At 36.6% G+C, this 21,492-nt stretch overlaps 1 protein-coding gene across 7 annotated transcripts in view; it reads right to left on the bottom strand.

The window, feature by feature from the left end:
- Window positions 1-21,492, bottom strand: part of PDE1A (phosphodiesterase 1A) — a 163,346-nt gene that overhangs the window by 111,983 nt on the left and 29,871 nt on the right. Inside the window, exon 1 of one of the 7 annotated variants that reach the window (XM_054829581.1) lies at window positions 12,762-13,199. The exons of 5 other annotated variants lie outside the window; for them this stretch is intronic. In XM_054829581.1, coding sequence (XP_054685556.1) covers window positions 12,762-12,814 — 53 coding nt within the window. In that variant the 5' untranslated portion in view covers window positions 12,815-13,199. Of the gene's footprint in view, window positions 1-12,761; window positions 13,200-21,492 lie in introns of those variants that run through there. One more of the 7 variants, XM_054829575.1, reaches the window with a different exon arrangement.

Raw genomic sequence — 21,492 nt, forward strand, 5'->3', positions numbered from 1 at the left:
ATACCAGCTCAGATCCATTTCATATTCTCTTGGATGAAGAAATAAAGCTCAATGATAAGAGCTTGTGAAAGTCAACAGAATGGGTAAAGTTGCAAGCACCTAGGAAGTTAGGAAAATATTTCATTTGGTGAAATGCTCCTCATTACACAAAATAGAATTTATATAGACAATTTTAAAATGTTACAGAAAGGAGATGGAGACAATTGATGAGGCAGCAGCAATGCAGAAAACGATCTGGAAACTGTATCAAGAATGATAACATGAATGAGAATGGACGATAACATAAAAAAGTAAGTCTTGGTGAGGTGATATACAAGAGAGTTGTATGTTCAGTAAGACATACCATTTTTGCATCAGGTAAACTCTAAATAACTTGTTGCTGCAATAATCTGTCTGTTTGGAGGAACTGCAGTTTGAAGAAAGCTGTAGACATACCACAGACTGAAAGGAAAACAATAATTGCAAAATTTAGGAAACACCACCTGAAGGGAAATATTGAAGAACTGGATTTGTTTTCTCAAGCAAAGATGAGACTGAAAGCCAGAGAGGTACACATGGAAAAACTTACTAAGTTGCTGATGACAAACTATTCCTCCACACACTCAGGAAACAAAATTTTCAAACTGGGCATGTTTTTACAGCATCTCTCATTGTATTGCAGAGATATTGAGAGAATATGCGAAGAAGCTAAGTCAGGTCATGGAAGCAGTCACAAGTAGAATGGAGCTCAGTCTGGGCTAAGGCACAGACTTCAGGAGTCCTAAGAAAACCTTTATGTAGTCTGGTTTTACATCAGGTAGCAGAGTCATTAAAGCTGTTTTTTACATTCCAAGAGGATGGAATGTAAAGGAGGAAACCTGGTAACACAACAGTACATTTTAATTTGGGCCCTGAAGGGGCAATCATTCTGGTTAGACCAGTCTTGCTGAAAACTGTTTAAAATCTATATGCATTTTTACAAGGACTCGGTAATTTATTTTTTTAATTTTTTTTTTTCAAAACAACAAGAAAATACTGCTAATTATTTAGGAAAAAACATCCCAGTTATTCAGGCATAATATTAATGTAATTTTAATTTTTATGAAGGATGTTATAGCACCAAAATCCTTTCTTCAGCATTAAGGAAGCTGTTAGTTTGCTTCACAACAGTATTTAAACATTATCAACAGAGAAGGTTGGTTACGGCAATGTATTAGTTTTACCTGTTTTACATAAAACACAAGTTCCAGTCCATGTCTATCCAAAGGCGTAAGAAAACACATGATTAGTTTTCAAATGAGATGTTAAAAGGACCTGTTATTCTGGTGCTGAAAACTGAGGTTTTTAAAGTTAAGGGATTGATAATTTAAGAAAGATCACCTCAGCAGAAAATGCTTCTCAGCTAACGCCACCAGGAGACCAAACTAATTTCCTCAAAAAATACAAACTGTTACGCATAAAGTCTATAACAACGACCACAACATGGCAAGAGCAGCATTCTTTAAGGTCTGACCATGGACTGAAAACCTTTGAGCTCCAGCAATCAGAATGGCAGTACAGAACAATAAAGCAGACTTAATTTCTCTGTGTCAGGCTAGGCAAATGCTAGATGCAGGCCTGAAGAAAAGCTGTATGTCAACATTTCTGGTGATCAGGAAATTGCTTTACTCAATTTTTTTGCAAACTAAAAACAAACAAACACACACCAGGATCTTCTTCCTCGGTGGATTTTTCAGATCCCTTAACGTATCTTAAGGAGTCAGACATTTTTAACAATGAGAAACATTACAAAGCTCACTCATGCCAGTTGGAAAATGACTCAACAACTGATCTGGTAATGTCTCTTGCATTCATCATTAAGCTTGGAAAAGTTTGCCTGGGAATAGTACAAAACAGCATTGTCCCAAACAGACCATCAGGCCCACATTAAATATTTAATATATTTCACCAGTGTCACTATCTGTAGTCTACCTACAGATAACATGGAGTAATTAACACCATTTATGTTTTAGTGTATTAAAGGGATGAGTAAGCATGTAAAACTGCAAATGACCATATTCTCATTAATTTCTTTGTCAGCTCACCACCTGCTTATCTTTACATTTCCACATTACTCATTATATTCTGTTAGTCATTATCTTCCTCTTTTAATTTTGCTTTAACTTCTTTATTATCCATTTTTCTCTTTTTTACTTTTTTTTCTTCACATCTCTGTAAAGTTTCTCATCATCCTCCCTTTCTCAACTCCACAAACTCCTACCCAACTTCTCAGTGTTCCTCTGCCACTAAAGACCCTGCATTTTGCGTTGTTTATATATTTACATATTCACCCCAATAATCATCAAGTTCAATTCTGGTGCCGACATCCTACATTTAAAATCCCGACTCTTCATCTGCACCTGTGGGGGTGTCAGCAGGGTCCATCTACAGCAAAAGGGCCAGATAACATCAGCTGTTAAAATAGGAACATGGGTGTAAATAGTGTGTGTGGATGGGATACACAAAACTCTCTGAAAGGGTGCTTTCCCAAAACTGTTTACATTAAAGAGGAAGATGACCATCAGCCACACTAAACATTAACGGGCAGAGTATGAAGAGACTTCTGAAACAAAGGTGTTGGCTTGAAAAAAAAGTACAGAGGAACACAGAAATTTGGAGCAGCAGGCAGAGACCTTGGAGTGGAAACAGCAACACTGAAAACCTGGCTTGTCAGTGCCAGAAGTCACAGTGCGGTCATCACAAGACCTGCGTTGGCATCAGCTTGTGGGGCACCTCAGCAGCTCTGGGAGGAGCAACGGGCACACACAGAGCTGGAGGAACTCTGTCTCCATTGCAAGGTGTGTGGAGGTAAGGGAATGAGATTTTTTCAGACTTAATTTACAATGTAAACATAGCCTCACTTGCTTACACCATGCCACATCCTCCCACTTGTCTCCTTTCCTATGTCCTTTCCCACCCACAATCACCAGCTCTTTCTTCAACCTTTCCCACAACCCAGGTCTGTCCCCCTCTCACCACCAGTATGCAGTGATCTTCTCCATTTAAAACCAGCAAGGTGTGATTCTTCCTCCTCTCTTACCATGAACTGATCTCCACCTCCAGCATCAGCGACATGCCTGGCTTTCCCTCTCCTTAACTCACTTAATAGCCATTCCCCACGAGTTATCCTCTCCATTTCACGAGATTTCTAACATTTTTAACTTTCTGTGAATCTATCATCAAAATGCACTGACAGTCCCTATCAGTACACCACTTAGCATAAAAGGTTCTCAATCTGGACTGAGCCTACTAAATGGTAACGTAGCACAAAAAGTAGCAATAGACAATGTTGGATTTATTCTTATTATGGTAAAGCATAATCTTCAAGATTAATAAATTAGGGCAGGCTTTTTCATAATAGTACAATGATCTATAAATATCCACACTCAGAAAGCACCTATTATAGTAGTTCATGATGGATATAATTTTTATAAATATTTGATCAATAAATCATATTTCCATGATTAGCAATTTCTTTGCTTGCTCTTTTGTAATCATCCAACATTCCTGACTTATGTCACCTAGTATTATAGTAATAATTTCAAAACTTAAAGATGAAGTAATGGAAAATATTTCTTTTTCTACATTTCCATGCACGCTTCTTGTTAAAAATAAAAATTTTGTTATGTCTCCACAACACAACACAACACAATGCCTTGCAGAGACACATAGGGAAGCTGAAAATGAGTTATGCTTGATACCAGAAGAAAATCTACATTTTTCTGGTTAGGTGTACATTGGGCAGGCTTCTTTTACATTGAGATCACAATATATAAATGAAGACACAGAGTTTTATTTAAGACTACGTACAAGTTTATGTATACGAGTTAAGACATTAATTAAGGCTAACATAACTGCTTGTATTAGTCAAGTTTGTATTTCTAGATGATCCTGTACTATGCATGAAGCTTTCAAGTCCTTTGTATTCTCCCCTCTTTCCTACTGAATTTCAGGTTTCCAAACTCTGAATAAAACTGGATTGCCAGAAAAGAACATTAAAGCAAGTGATATCATTTCAAATGTTGTGTTGCAATGGCCAACTAAGATTTTTTCGGAGAACATACCAATAAGTCCATTTTTGCACACTAGCAGCTGAGCTCAGAAAACCACTGGTTTATGCCAATGCAGCCTATGCAGTTGTCTATGAAGGTCATAAAAATTCACATTTTTAAAACCACTTTAAAATCATTCTTGAGAGCAGAATTCAGAAAATACTTTGGGATAACAGTTCCAAAGCTTTATATAAACTGTTCCCCAGTCCCTCTTGTGGCTTTGTTAATTTTCTTCATGACTTTGTCATTACTGCCTCATAGGCATCACAGTCATGTCAAAAAGTTAGAAATATTTAAAATATAAACTCTTTTTAATGCCTTGCCAAATCCTGTTTTCACCTTCGGATTAATTTAAAAAGTAAATCAATATAGTTATCATTCTTAGGTGGGTAGACAGTTTCTGTCATTTTTTCTATTATCTGCTTTTTATGTACATAAAAGGAGAAATTTTGAAGAATTAAAATGAATGCTTGCAAGTGTAAGCTTGTTTAATGGAAAATTAAACATTTCAGAAGTCGAGATTCCTGTAATATCCAGTAATAAACAGAATATTGGCTTGGATTGTTCTTTACTGTTCTATCCTGGCTTGGAAATCAATTTTTAATGACATTATCTGATAGGTCCTTAAGGGCAAGCCAAAATACTGTAAACACAGAATACACTGAAATATTAAGTCTATGACAGGAAAAAAATGAAAAATATTTGAAATGTCATGTCTTCCTGAGATACTCTGTTCTCATTCTCCTGTTTACTGAAGAAAGTTTCCAAGCAGATTAATGAACAAATACTAATGAGCATCTCAACACTGTGACCGACCCCAACATACATGGCCCTGCTACATGGGTGAACCAGGATTTCTTTTGCCTTGAGTGCATTTATGTGCACACAGGCAAATTAGAAACCCAGAAAGTCACCCTAGTCTGGTTTTTAAACCAATGGGCACGAGATCTCTGTGATCTAGCCAGGATTATGGTGGAAGATATTCAGCCTGGTTTGATAGAAACAGCTTATTAAAAACTGTATAAAGGAAGTTCACCTCTCCGCTGCTGCTTGTAGCAGGAGTCAGCCTCCCCTCCCTCCTCTGATTTCCGCCCCAGATATGCAGGCAAAAGACCTACCTTCATCCCAGTCCCTGACCCCAGCCGGGTACCAAGCCATGCTCCAATGCATCCTTCTTACCACCACAGAGACAAATTAAAAACTCTGTGTTTACAAGATGTAAAACCTGCCTGATACTTAAACATGCAAGACAGGGCATATTTCCTTTGCGAAGTCCTTAAGTTTTCTCGATGGAGCTGCTGCACTGGTCAAGCGACAGTTTTTATCATGGGCTTTCTGACACAGATAGGAAGCATGCTAACCTGAGACAAGCCAGGTGCCATGTACTCTGTGGGCACTGCAGGAACTAATGCTTCAGGAAAGCAGAAATAAGTATTCTTACCAGGTGATTTAAACCTATGACTTTCCAGAAAAGGATAATGCAAGGGAGGAATAAAAATAAATCTCTCCCACCGAGCTGAAGGCTGCAAGGTCTGTGAAATAAGACTGACTCTTACCTTTTGCTACAGCTCCTTTTCCTACCAGTTTGAAAACATAAATCACTGCTAATCTGTGTGGTGGGCCAGTGCTTTCCTTTTCACCGTATCCATTTACAGCGTTTCTTCTTCACTCATTGGCCTTGTCTCAAAAAAGGGAAGAACACAGCATAACAGAGGTTTTTTATGGCTATTAGGTCTGATGAAACATATTTCTAATACCTCGTTTCACAATGCCAGGCCCCAAATACTTGCAGATATAATTTATTACTTCAGTCTGGCTTCAGAGTAAGTTAATTCCACTCCAAAATGAATTATATTTTCACTCCTGATTTTTCAGAGAAAAATATGAGAAAAAAAAATTTCCCCACCAGGGAAAAAATTCAGTCTTATATCTCAACAGAATTAAATTTCTTTGCTGCCTATTGTAGTCTCTGTTTTCTAGGATGTGCAAAAAATTCACTGTCTTCTTTTGAACTTTCTCCTGTACCTTCTCCATTGCTTTCAGGTCTTGAAGGAGTACTGCCACAAAGCCAGGGACAGCTGTACGGTCACTGCTCATCAATCGTATTTCTTCAGGGATAACAGGATAAGTTCCACTCTTCACTCCTTAGCTCCTCTGAAAAACACCTAACTATGCCTGACCTGCTGCTGCTCTTCTGCTACTATCTCCTTTTGGTCCTGGTTGAGGCATAACCTGACTTCCCTGAGAATGCCCTTCCAAACCATGCAAATGACACTTTAATTCCAACTAAAAGTAATCCTTCAGGATGAAAATGTTAATCACTGAATGCACATCAATTCTCACTTAACATTGCCTCTTCAGAAGTCTATAATCAAAGTTAGTGTTAAATCAGTTCTTGATTAAGTAGGAACAGAGTAAAGGGAAAGCTGTAAGAAAAAGCTTGAGAGGAGATACATAAGCAATACTGGTTTTCATATGGTATGTTCCCTAGAGAATGCAACCCAGGGCAGAACAAAACTGCATATACAACAATATAAAACAAAATGCGTTTCACTTCAATAAATAAGCATACCCTCATTAATGAAATGTCTCAAGTTAGGAAGTTTAGTAGACTCAAATATAAAAAATGTGACAGTTCTTGACCATCAAAAGCTTTTGTTATCAGCTGTTCAAAGTACCAGAACAAACAGTCCTTTTCACAAGTTGATACTTAAAACCAATCAGGATTTCCCCCATCACTTCAATAGCAATCCAGACTACCATTACTGGGATGGCTATAAACATTCTTCTAATTTCCTATCTCAACCTGGTTATGGCCAAGCTACCTATATTATAGAGCACGCTACGCTATAACATATTACCAATTCACTTAAGTTCAATCAGGTTTTTTTCTTGCTGAAATTTCTAAAATGTATTTATTCACCTTCCTCTAGTATGATTAAGGGGTTGAATACTAACATTTGGACAGCTGTTCAAATGCATCTGAACAGCTTTAAGCTACAAAAGCAAATGTAAGACATTTGCTCCTTTTCTTTTGCATTTCTAACATACTTGGTTCTGCCTCCTTTCAATCTACTTACTGAATAAATGTGTGTCACCTGTCTGAAAATTGGATTCTCCATGCTTCCCCCCTTTAATCTACTGTTCTGTCTCTCCTGCTTTCTTAATTTACAAAATGCCACCTACTGTCCAAATTTTTTTGACGTACTGCTTTGCATTTTATCTTCCTTTCCACCATCTTCTGTAAGTGTCATGGTTCTCAAAAACAGTGTAATTTATTAGCCTGAATTTCTAAGAACGTTTTACACCCTTCATAATGTTCTGCATACTCCTCAATAATGTCTTCAATTATTGCTTCAATCAAATTCTTTTTTCATAGCTTCTTATCATGTTAGGAGCAGACGCTCCTGGCCTCTCGATCCTCCTCCCAAAGCTCAATTCTTTTATTATTACTTTTTTACATCAACCTCTTTCTCATTCCAATTAATGTTAGCTCGTCTAAGGTACTGCCGTTTAAAAAACTATTGACGGTTTAAAGCAACACACAACTATAGAAAGTCTTTGGGTATTTACCCATCAGTGTAGCCATTAAAGCCACACAGGAAGAGGTAGAAGCAAGCAGGTAGGCAGAAAATACCTTTAGCAACATCACCAGCAAGATGGCCTTGGCTATGAACTATATGTAGCTTTGCTGCAGTTGCAGCAAACTTTGCCGTTAGGGCAAGGAGCAACCAAGAAACAGACTGTGATTTCAGGGTCTTCTTGTGGAGCTGTGTTTTGACATTCCAGCCTTTCCTTCGAGTAAGAAGCAAAGGATGACTGCATCTTCTCTTCCCTGCCCACCTTCCTCCTACACCACAGGAATAAATTGTCACTCATTAAATTAATATGCTACATTAATTTACAATTAAGCTATCGCTAGCAATAATGATATATAATGTACCTTCATTGTAACTGCAATGCACAATTCAACATAAACCTGGCGGTTTCCCATACATCTGCTTATTCTCTACATGCAGTATAAAGATAATAATAATTCAGACGCATTTGAAGGCGACTACAAATACAGGTAGAGAACTATTTTTTTTTTTTTTTTGAGCAGCTAAAATCTACTACTTTCTAGTCTGCCCACAGGTACATAATTATTTTCTTGTTTACTGAGTAAGTTTCTTCCTCTTCATATGTTGTTCTGATTTGGTACTTTTCCTACAGACACTAATTGAACAAGTGCAAACACCAGTTATACCTGTGCAAAACACAAATATGCCAGTTCAGTACATACTATAATGAAGCCACAGGAAAAAAAGAGTAAGATGGAACTCACAAATAGGAAAAAAAAAATGCATTAACATAGTATAAGGATTTATTTGCTTGTTCTGGGTAAAACCCCTGAATCTTTTGAGCATCCAGGAGAGGAAAAAAAAAGAAAGACAAGAAAGAAAAGAGAAGCCATGTAAGGGCATTACACTGATGGTTGTTTTTTGCTAGAAAATACTTGTTAGTATATTTTTTCAAGAGGAAAAGAGTGTCTGCCAAAAACTTATAATACCTAGAAGTCGCAGAACATGCTGTTTCTGTATTTTATGACATTGCATGTAAGTGAAAAAAAACCCAGAAGTTATCGATATGGATTATTCTTATTCCATAAATTACAGCAGTATAAATATTTTCTGGAAACCAGGTCTTTGTAAACATTTACAATATACTGTACAGTATATACAGTATATAACTATCTCTGTAGCCTGCAGTGGTATAAAAACCATGTTGGCATAGTTTCTGCCAGTGGATCTTTGGAGCTGATTTTAGTATAAAATAATGAATCAGCAATATATATTTTAAGGGACTAGAAGCAAGAGACCAAAGGACTGGACTGGGTCATTTTCTTAGTAAAGGAGAATTCAGAGTTACAGAGAGATTCAGTCCAGTTAATTGCAGTTAATACAACATTCATATATAAAACCAACAAAGATACTGGAACAACAGCAACAGTAGAAGGAGCTTCTCTCATATGCAGACACCATAGAAAAGAGAGTAATAGAGCTCCCTGAAGAGCTGGGAAACAAGTGGTTTTCACCCTTGTTCTTTCTCTTGCTTTCAGCACCATGAGCCCTATATTCCTGTCCCTACTGCTCTAAGGGAAAACCCTTGATCCAAAAATTGCATGAGACCACAGAAAATGTGCAGAACAGAAGAGAGAAGTATTCTGCAGCTAACACATTAATATTTTTAAAACACATCAAGAGCCTTAAATCAAAGACGTTACACAGCAAAGACAAATTCTTTGTAATTATCAAACTGCCATTGATCTGGAAATCTCAGAAGACCATGGGTTTCTTGAAATAATTCCAGGCTTTCTTGGATCCTGCCAAGGCAGAGACACCAGAAGAACAACTTCTCTTGTGATACTCTGATCCTTTTGCTTCCATTCACAGTCAAGACCAGGAAGACCAAAGTCATACAACCCATCCCCCCGAAGACTGACGCAAACTGCAGAAAAATGTGAACTTCAGTATAAGCTTTGACTAATGACTGTGTAGATTCTTACGTTACTAGAAATCATAGAAATTTGAGAACTAAAACACCTATTATGTCATCTAATCTATGCAGTTGGCAGAGAAGGATTTGTTCCCTAAAGCATATTTTATATGGCTTTATTCAGTCCAATTTTAAATGTCAGATCTATGAAGCTCCCACTGCTTTCTTTGAGAAAGTTGATTTGTTTATTGTTTGAATTAATTTCACCATCTCCAGTTATAGCAAACATGCTCAACGTTCTGTTCTTAATAAAAATATGGAAATTATGTCCTCAGTAATTTATGTTAGCATTAAAATAGCCAGTGAAAACCAAAGCTACAAGTTCTGTTGAAATATATCTTTACATATAGCAGACTCTTCTTTTGATATTAAGGAATATAGGAAGCTCTTAAGTATTTGGCAGTCAGTTTCTGATGCAATTACAAAATTTTATCCAAATTGATGTGCTTTAGTAATCAGTTCAATGTAATTCATAATCTGAGCTTTTTCACACAGTTATATTTCTGAATGAATTTTCAGTTATTTACAAGCACTACTGGTTAGCAAATACCAAAAGTTACACTTCGTTCCCAGTATTTTAATATGTTTACTTCTTCATGAATTCAAGACTTACAATAAACTTGAAAATGAGTCAGAAATGTCTTTTTATTACTGAGTTTCCTATCTTGAAACATAATACATATCCCATTCTTATGTAGAAGATTGGTGATGTTGAAGGGATTATTTAGAATAGATACTCAACCTATCTTTTACATTACTGGGAAGGCAACTCAAGTAAAAGTACAGATCCACTGTAAATGCAACTTTGCTCAGTAGGAAGATATTCAAACGTACTTACTAAGTTCTGATATAGCTCCCAAGAACCTGATTTTAAGAGTAACTATAATTAATGTTGGTAAAAAATGGATAAATATAAATATATGTAAAATTTAGGTAATTTGATATTTTCTTCTTTTTTATTTTCTTTTTGAGGGAAAAAATGACTAGACTGCTGATTCAGTTACCTCAATGTAAGGTCTGTGCCCTGTAAAACCATTTCACTTACATGGAGAGAAAATTACAGGATTAAAAAGATTGAGGCCAAATCTTCATAATTCTTGTATAAGAACACTTTTTCACTGGAGAAATATTTTCCAAAGCCATAAGGAAAATGAACACACATTAAAAAAACCAGCTCTTTAATGTACTATGATAGCATCTGTATTTATTGTACATGATATGATCTTTATGGCATACGGAGATTGTCTTTCTCTTTGAGCTGCCTAAAATATTATGCTGGTCTTGACCTTGGAAAAGTTTCTTAAGCATTTGCTGTAGTCTTACAGAGATTTTTTGCCAGAAGAGTCACTGCAGAGCCATGGACTCTTAGGGGGCTTTCCATATTAGGGGTTTTCTTGCTCTGGATTAAGCATGCCAACAGCGGTTAGTTGCCGTTCTGTATTTAGAACTGATTTGCAGGAATGGATTTCAGTAAGAAATGTTGAAACTTCTTGTATTTCATTGAGTTAAGTTCACTCCCACAAGACAATTTAGGGAAACATCCGTTAAGAAAGCTCTTGCAAACTATCCAGTACTACACTAGCCACAGCAGATTTCTATAGCAGATTCCTAAACACATCAGGAAACATGCACTTATTCACCCACAATTCTAATGGTCCCAAAAGACTGGGAAGAATGTGCATTTAAAAGATTTTTTTTAAAGTTACAGTTTATGGGATAATTATCATAGATCCTTAAAAATAATTATTGCTGTTTAAACAGAAATATATTCAAATAAACTATTAGCTTAAATAAAAATATATCTCTTCATGAAAATATCAAATGTCCCTTAATCATCAGTCAAAACTTTTCTGTGAAATAACTTCTTAACTCCACTTTATTAAAGCAAAGTGCAAAATGTTTAATATATTCTACAATATAAATTGCATAGCAAATCCACACAGGACATTCAAATTTAAGGTTAATGGTTAAGTCATTTCACTCCCATAGTAACCTTTTAATGTCCAAACTCTCTTTCTGCACCATAACTGTAACACTACTGAAAGATTTCTCCATGTGTAACATCGGTAGTACATAATCCTGGCACGACTACCTGTCTGAACTTACTCTGGAGCTGCAATACCAACCATTACTGTACTCCCATGATATATGGCATCAGTAGTGGTCACCCAATAAATTACAATCCTATATTTGCTCTGGGACCATCTATAATTTTATATTTATTTGTCATATCAACACTGTGGTTACAATATCTTTCCTACTGATGTCACCCAGTAAAAACTGGAGCTTTGTTAAAGATGTCACCAGCCACAAACAGAAGTGTAAACTACTTCAGGTTTATTTAATCTTACAGCCACTGCATCCTATTTCATAGTAATTTGAGAAACATTATTTCCCACTCAGGGTCACTTGAAGCTAGGACTGGCCAAAGGAAAGAAAGAGGTTTCCTGTAGTAAAAAGCACAAAGAAACTAGATCTAATCCTGATCTCTGAAAATAATTTTATAATGGACTTTAAAATATAAAATAACTAGAAATCAGAAAGACATTTCATAGATCAAACTAACATATGTAGAAAGGAGTGAAGAATGACCTCACAAAAACTCCAATTTATTACTCTTTAAACTTGAGCCTTTCCTAGCAAAAGAATCTTATGGATTAGTTATACTTTAAGCACTTGTCTGCACATCCCAGTAAGCAAGCTACTTTACTCTGAAAGGTGTATCATTTCAAGTAATAAAATTCTGCTATCCAGACATAATCAGCCAGACCAACCAAGAACCATGTTCCACACTTAAACAGTTTTATAATTCCAGAATACACTGAGGGACTACAGAGCTGTAGGAAAACAAAACACACACAAAAAAGTTTTCAAGAGCTATGCTGCTACTCTTTCATAATAAAGACAATCTCACACAAAACTTTAGAGAACGCAGATGACAGAGAGAAGAAGAAAAAGAACTTATATAAAGTCTCAGTACAAGTGAAAAAAATATATTCTGAGCACCAAAATCATACAATATGTTACTGGGCTACGCAATATTAAACTCTTGAACAATTTTTTGCGTGTTTGCATAAGAACTTGAAGTTAACAAATAGGATGTAGAGACTAAAGTTCATAACATTTTCAGTTCAAAGTAATAACAGCCTCACTTACCTAAAGATTGGTCTTTGGAGATGTTTTTTCTTGATCGTAACACAATCATCCATTTAAAGTGGGGAAAAAGACTTCTTCCAGCAAATAACTCCAAAAAGACCAGGGAGTAATCAGGAAACTTGTGCTTAGCTACTGTGCTACAGAGAGCACACAGAATGATATTTTGGTGCTGGGGGAAGCCTCCCTCCCTCTTTCTGACAGTGGAGCAGAAAAGGGCCATAGAGGCCACAAAAGCCAGGCACGGCCGTGCGCTACCAAACCGGGCAGGCTGTGCAAAACTGGAGTCAAGTTGATCGAAGCACGGAATTGTACTGAATTCCTTTCAACTGTGTGAGAAAAAAGGGGAGCTTTGCCAAGTGCTACCCAGGTAAAAAATTGTTAGATTATTCCAGCCATGAGAGCACTTCTTACACATGCTGGTCAAAGTCTTAAATGCAGAGTCACTCTCTCTCTCTCTCTCTCTCTCTCTTTAAAACACACTGTTCCGAGGCTCAACTTTTTTTTCTTCAAAATAAAAGTTGTGCAGCTGTTTCAGCATTCCCATGCGAGTACCTTCAGAAAGTTTGTTCTGGTAAAAGAACTGTATACAAATTAATGAAGACGGATGGATCTGGTCTGTGAGGCTGGCTCTACTTCAAGAGATTGTAATTATTTTACAATCTGGCTTTTATTCACTCTGGATGATGTGTGGATATAACTATGCAAATTAAAGCACTGCTCATAATTTTTAGCATTCATAACCCAATAACCTAGAGTTGGCTGAAGCAGAATATGGTGTTTGCAGCTGGTAGGACCATAACTACATAAAACAAACTGATGCTACATGGGTGAGGAAAACAAAAATGACCAAGTTCAGATAGTGACAGTAGCAAACTGTTACTGTTTGCAAGATAAGATTTCAGCAGCGATCCAAACTGAAAAGCTTGCTCTGACATCATGCTGACATAAATCAGGAAGAATTCAACCACAGTGAACACAGGCTGTAAAGAAAGCTGTAAAGCAGAAGCAGCTGACTGTGGTTCTCAGTGAACTGAAGTCATGAGTGGTTCAGGTGAGATGCCATTTCCCGGGCACGTCAAAGGGCCCATAACAAAGCTGTGCTGGCACAGGACTTGATGGGAAACATGGAACCCAGCCAGAGGAGCAGTAAACCAGCAGCAAGCCATCACCATGTGTGTAGCTGTACACTCCGACTGCACGGTACCCTGGAACTGTGTGCCCCCTTCCTGCCAAGAAAGCAAAGGACCTGCCTGCCGCAGATGTTTCTTCCCTGCGACCCAGCACTGGAGCTCCCTTGCTGCTTAACTCTTGAAAAATGCTCCACGTGTGCTAGGTGAAGTTATTGATATGTGACAAGTAGGATCAGGAAGGTTGGGCATCTTTTGCAATTGCATTATTGGTTGGAGGAAGAGCAGAAGAGTGGTAGATTTACACAGTTAAGTGCATAACACTGGCATTATCAAGTTAAGTTTGAGGGATGCTGCAAATCTGCAGCAAAGGCAAGATAAGTAACACAGAGATGTGACTTAGGCGGTATATGACCAAGAAAGTTCATATTACATTATGCACAAATTATTATTAAATTCATAAAATTTCCATGAAATAATGCTATATTACAGACAGATAACAAACATTCCAGTAATATGTGTTTTCACAAAGGAAAATTTAGCAGTTTAGTGGATTTTACTGAAACAGGTAAAATCTCTTTCTCGAGCTAATATATATTGCTTATACAACAGTGACAGTGTCAAGCTTGGTTAACCTGAAAGGACCCAGAAACTGATCCCCACACTATGTAAAACTATTTTCTTGACACAGCCATGGACTCATTATCTAAAGTCAAAATTATCAGACAGCAATAACCAGTTATTTTGTGTCAATTGCCCCACTCTTCATTCCTACTCCTTTGAGAAGTAGAGAGAAAGACATCTTCGTCAGAAAACCAATTATCTTTATCAGGTCACAGATTGGGTTTTGCCAAGATCTTGAAGGATCTGAAGATTTTTCCTCAACAATATGTAGTGTTCAGAGTGCTGCCGCATTTTTAAAGACTTTCAGGTAGTTATGATCTTACTTATTCTTCCCTGCCAAGATTCACATTTTCTTCATGTTGTTTTCCTGCTCTGGGTTTCAGCATTTCAAAATAATTTGCTGCTTTTTGAAGTGTGTTCACTCACTGTCTATACAGAAAGCTGAAAATCACAAAGAAATAGCCCTTTTCTTTCTGTTTCACATTATGTGCATAGGACTGCTATACTTCTGTTATTCAGAGGGATTATCTGTAGCTCAGGGTAAAAATCCTGATATCTTCTGAGAGTTTCAAGAAAGAAAAAAAAGTCTCCAAGCTCTCAGTGAAAGCTATACGAAATATGTTTTTCCATTGAACTCCCCAAGCTTTCATCTAGCAGTTTTATTGGTCCTGAAATTGGTATCATCTTAAAAGTAAATTTTTCTGGGCCTAGTGCAATGCACATTGTTGTTCATGGGACTTCCATTCAAGCATGGCACTGTAAAGTACTATTTGGGAGAGTTGAAATTCCTGCAATGTAATTACTTTGGCTACAAGGAATTTTGAGCTGTTAAAAAAAAGACAGGGAAAGAAAATATTAATATAAAATGGTAACAGAACTTCACTTTAATTGCATCGGTTTTCATCTTCCAAAGAGCCTTTTTTTACCATATTTTTATTCAACACCACAACCAGCAACAACCCACTGACTTTTTCCTTATAATATTCAGAAATGTCTACATGTTGAATAAGTATTCACACAAATTCTTCAAGAAAGACCATTTCAGAAAGATACAATAGATTTACTAAAGTGCCTGGAGCCTGAGTCCCACTAAGATCATTCCTGTATTGTTCAGTGGAAAAATCACATGTATAAAAATCACCAGCATGTAACTTTTTGCAGTATTGGAGCATATTGGAGTAATATTAGTCAACTGTAGGATGTACCTGGACCCAAGACACAGAATGCACTGAAGAGGTGATTTTTATTAGAATGAGGAAGTCTTCTGATGAAAGCATTATTGCAATTTTTAAAAGTCCTCTATACATAATCTTCATCATGTTTCTTACTTCAGACTAATCCTTTCAGCAATAATTAGAATGGTAAAAATCTACTTAAATTATGCCCTAGAGATATCTTATTTAATTTGCCAACACTGGGTTAAACTCAAGCAGAAAACTCCTGAATTGTTTGGTTTTCAATTTATTTTCCAATTATTGTTGCTATTGTTTGCCCATTGCAACAAATGACTTCTGCTCTTTCTATGTGATGCAAGTTCATCTCCCACGCGTATGTTCATGTGAAAGCAGACTTTTTGGACCAAAAGCATGTAATACATTACCACTCACAAAACCTGAGTTTCCCTAACCTCAATATCTACAGCAATAGTTAAGTAATTTGATATCTATTGCTATGTCTCAAGGCAAAAGACTACATGTGAGCTAGAACTCAAAATATTTTATTCTGCTTGTTTTAATGCCACATATTTCTTATTGATCTATAGCTCTTAGCCAGAAGTCTAGAAAGGTAATTATTTTTCCTACTTTAATTTCATAGCTATAGGCAATTAAGATGGTAAATTTAAGAACCAGAAATCTGTACATGTCAGACAGTTGATTCTTTCTGCTTTCTAGCTAAAATATCAACTGGCTAATGAAGATATGCGTAGGCATTGCTGGTCAGGGTAAAGGGCTCATCTGCCCCTGTAGAAAGACAGATAGGTGGGAGGACCAACAGAAAGGGAAGATGAAGAAATTACAAATGCATGATCAACCACATATGGGGAAAAAAATTATCTTTATGAAACTGCTGGAATATAAGAGAGAAAAATACTTGGTAAACTGAAAGAGTAGTAATTCTGTCAAAGTAGAAAGATAATTTATCTAAGCAGCTTGCTGTCCCAGGGCCTGCGCTGTTCAATGTTTTCTTCAATGGTTTGGATGGAGATAGGTGATATACTTAGTCCAGCAGTGTCAACGGTAAGCTAGTGAGATCTTCTGAATGTCCTTGACAATCTGCAGAAACGTTCAGAAAAAAAGAGGATATAAAAAATACCGAGCTCTGCATACACATGGGAATAATCTGGTGGACAAGGGGCCATTGGCAAGGCAGCACTTCTTCAGAAAATGCATGGGAAGTAGCAGTGAATCATGAACTAAAAATACTATCACAGTCTTATGAAAACACAAGTATCACCCTGGGACATATAAAAAGGAGTATCATCCAGAAGAGCAACCTCCTCCCATTCTCTCTGTATTCCCAAAGCTCACCTGAAGCATTGTTTCTTGCTTTGGGCAACAGGATTCAGCAAAGACATACTGGACTAAACCTTGAGAAAACAGAAATCTAGAAAACACCTCATATGAGGAAAGGCAGAAAGTCACACATAATGTAGCCTAAAGAAAAGAAAAGTAAAAGCAAACATAATTAAAAATCTTCCACATTATAAATGTAGCCAGGTACATTTTTGGAAACAGACTTTTTTGCTTATCCTTGTGGTCAAGAAATAATGGGCTGCAAAACAGCTCACAGGGCCATAAGTTGAGGTAATAAAGATTCAATGATGAAAAGAATACTTTTCAATGGAAAATAATAAGCACATTAATTGCTGATGGAATCTGTTTGTGGAGTCACAATGAGTAGGTTTTTAAGGGTAGATTTTTAAAAGGCTAAATGAACACCTTTCAGAAATTATTAGCCTTGCCTTGGAGGAGAAAAGAGGAAACAATATCTCAATACACCATCCAACCTTATCGTTCTAAAGTTCTATGGTAACCAACTGCTATTGTCAGCTTCTAACTGAACCTGCTGTTGAGTTTGGGATTTTTGTGTACAGGAAAACATTTACCAACCAACTGTACCATTTGGGCTTTCAACTCTTTCATCTATTTGCCACTTCATGCAAATTTTGAACTTTGGTACTTAATTCTGGCAATGAAGTGTGACACTTAAAACTTTAATCCGTTAAATGCCATAATCTCTGTTCTGCTTCCATAAGAAAGCAAGGGTTCAGAGGCTTTCCCCTATTGCTCATGAGCAACAAGAGAACAAGTGGAGAGCGTCTATTTATTTTCTGGCCTAACTGAAGTAGGGAAAAACAAAGAGAACACACTTCTACATGCTCCTCTTCTCACTCTTTTTTGAAATGTACAGGTTTGAAATACAAAAATCTAAAGTAAGACTTATGACAAGAATGCTATTTTACTTTTCAGTACAGTACCTTGCACCAGTTCACTGTTTAAGAAATTTGAAATGTAATTAAATCACTAACTAAAGCATGAGGAGGAAACTTTTTACAGTACAAAGTCAGTGTATCTTGTGCAACTCCTAACAAGATCTTTATTTAGGTATTTATATGCTTGGTGGATTAAATCCATTCCATAAAGGCTGTATACAGGCTAAGCATTTAAACTCAATGCATAAGAAACTGAAGGGGATGATGTGAAATCCATCTATGCCATCACTGTCACTTAAGCAAGGAAGAGGGTCTTCCAAAGCTCTCTGCAAGACAGAAGAGCTGTCACAGACTTTTCATGATAATGAGAGGGATACGTCTCTCAGCACTCCTTTTACCAGCTTCCAGTCAACATGCAGGCTCTCCAAATCTAACTGTCTATATCAAGCCATTAAAATTTCCCAGGTGTCTCATGTCTTGTGCTGTCCCCAGACACAGGTTAAATGCTACAGAAAATGCTGTGATTGCCTGCCGTACAAAAGGTAATCTTTATTACAAGCATGTCATGCTTAATACAGAATACTACCTACTAGAACTGTGTTTGTGTAACGGCTTAAGAGCTAAATTATAGTTACCCATATTCTCCATATAGGTACCCATATTCCCCAGCACAGTTCATCCTGTCATGGATTAGGCTGAATGCTTTTTCACCCAACTGCTCTACCAGGTTTGCATTAAGCTTATTGCACTCTTCATACATAAACGTGTAGGACAGTCTGAAGTTATTTCTTCATGTTGGTGTCAGCAAAACCCACTCTAAAACTTAACCTAATGACTTCTCCAAGCTTGAAAAACTAGACAGTACTGAAGATAATTGTGACTCATTCAGAATGCAGATAGAAATGTTGGCAAATACTGTTGGATTTATTGTAGTTCATGTGGGAAAGCTCTGTGCAAACAGTTGTGCAGGTCTTTAAGTTCTGGCTTCCCTTTTTACCTCTCATAAGTAAGAATATTTATAAAATTGTTTTATTCTCTCTTGCTTTCCCTGTTTACATGCACACACAAACTGAGCAGAGACTTACGTCAAAGCCGTCACGCAGGAGATTAATTTCCATGCTAAGACTTTCCTGCTCAGACTGGAGCATAGGAACTCAGCTTAAGAAGCTTCCCAGTCCTTTAATTTTGCTTTTATATTTTATTACATCTTAAGAGTTCTAGCAAAGTTCAAAGCAAATAAGTAGAAATACCAAAAAATACAAATACCAATGTCTCATGGGGACATCAATTTTCCCAATTAATAAAAATCTTCTGAAATACATGACGGACATAACCGTTGCATTTTGTTCAATTCTACCTGTATTATTAGGATTTTATACTCTGCATCCTCAGTGAAGGGGAAGAGGGGGATGAGAAGGAGAGGAAGGGAGGGGAAACAAGAAGGAGAAAGAAATTCCTTTGGGATATATGATGCTAAATTAGCACTGAGATACACAAGTCAAAACATGGCATTCTTTGATTTTGAGCCAGTGCAATATTATTATTGGCCATGGTGGATGGAATTTCAGCCTCTATTGGAAAACACTGTAATCGCTCTGCCATGTGTTTTCTAAATGTATACATATAATGGCAACTATATATTAGACAATAGAGCAACTACTGACTAACAGTACTGTTGTTCTTTTAGGGGAAAAAGTGTAATAAAATGTCCAGGACTTTAGTAGAGATGGGCTACAGAATATCAAGCAAAAAATAATGGCTAAACTCTTTAAAGATAATGATTAAAATGTATGTCAGTATAAATATTTGGTACAATAATTAAAGATAGCAAAAAATAGTTTTAAACTCCAAAATTATCCAGAAACAAAAACATGGGTAACTGTGCCATATGTTAAGAATGGCTATTGGACAACAGCAAGATCATGACCAAAAGAATTTCTTTGCTCAACTGCAGTTCCCCAGAGAAAATATATGGGCACTTAGTAGGACAGCAACTACGGTAAAAGGAATCAGAAGAGACATGGTAGGCTGTATCAGTTTTCTCTCTATATAATAGAAGTTCTCATCTGAAAGACTGGAAGAGGAAGGAATCTATCATAAGTACTACTCTACTCATAGGTTTTTCACCTTAATTCGCATTCATATCCAGTTTTAAATTTCTGTGTAGGTGGCAGAGTATGAATTTGAAACAAAATTTAAACAACCAGCAGTCCTACCTAATACAGAAACCATTGCAAGACAACAGGAAGAACTGTAGGCCTGTTCTGATTAATGGCATATGAAAAAAAGTGGGGTTTAAGGTTTTTTTTCAAGCAATTCTGCATCAGATACAATAAGATTTTTTTTTTTTCATTTTAGATTTTGAAAGTATTTTGCACTGCCTTTCATCATGGTTTCCAAGTTCAACTATTTCTTAGTTTTCTGGAACGTACTTAATTTTCATTGGTTAAAATATTCTGGTCTATGCACAGTTATTGACATTTTCTGGTTTTCATCATTACATTTCTGGCATCCAGTGTGAGAGACATGGAAACTATCTGCAAGTACACACACATACACATTTCCCTAGGGGATTAGCAGTATCTGGGAGTTGTTGCAGTGTCTTTTCTACCAACTATTTGTTCTTTGGCCACATTGCCATTATCCATTGGTTAGATGCAAAAGAAGCTGCAACAGCAAAAACTCTACAGGTGATTATATATCATCTTACAAAACTGTGTCTTTGAAATAGGAACACTAATAATACCAGAGCTTTGCTTTCTGATTGCGAAAATTGCTTTTAAATAACAGTTTCTCCGTAGATGTCTTGAAATCTGACATTCATCATTTTAAAGTCTTACAAATAGTGATAAATGAAATTCTGAGTTCATCTCTATCCTCAGATATGTAACATGGCCATAGACAAAAAATGTCTTGTGCATGACTCAGAAATCTATTATTCTAACACAATAACATTTTGATCATTCTTATCTTTCTGTTACAAAGATACTCACAAAATGTAATGCATACAGTAATGATCTGATTTTTTTTTTTCTTTCTATCTAGATTCTATTGTGGCCTTTGCAATACACAGTACTGGTTTTCAAAGATAAGATGACTGCACAGAGTTATATCTTTTATTCTACATATAAATTACCCAGATTATTTTCCTTCTTATACCAGCTCACCACCTCCCCAACACCACACACACGTTTCTTCCCAAGTCTCTATTTAGTGTGATGACATCCTTCCAAGTGTGCCAAGTTTATGTGTACTCTGACAGAAGACTTGTGGGAAGTTTATCTTTTCTAGCAAAACTTTAAGGAGACCCAGAAGAAAACTCACCCTGGTTTTTGGCAACAGTATTTCCAGAGAGGAAAACAACAAGCAAAGGAGAAATGCAGACTTTTTCTATATCAAATATTTCTCTCTCTCCCCCAGTAAAGTTAATTCTTAGTATGACTAAGCTATGTAAACACGGCTCTCCTGCTAATTGTAGTCTAGATATGAGAGAACTCTGAAACACATTTCAAATGCATCAGCTCATTTGATTTAAAAAAGTGGGTGT

The sequence above is a fragment of the Grus americana genome, chromosome 6 (genome assembly GCF_028858705.1).
Source record: "Grus americana isolate bGruAme1 chromosome 6, bGruAme1.mat, whole genome shotgun sequence".
In the NCBI taxonomy this organism is placed as follows: Eukaryota; Metazoa; Chordata; class Aves; order Gruiformes; family Gruidae; genus Grus; species Grus americana.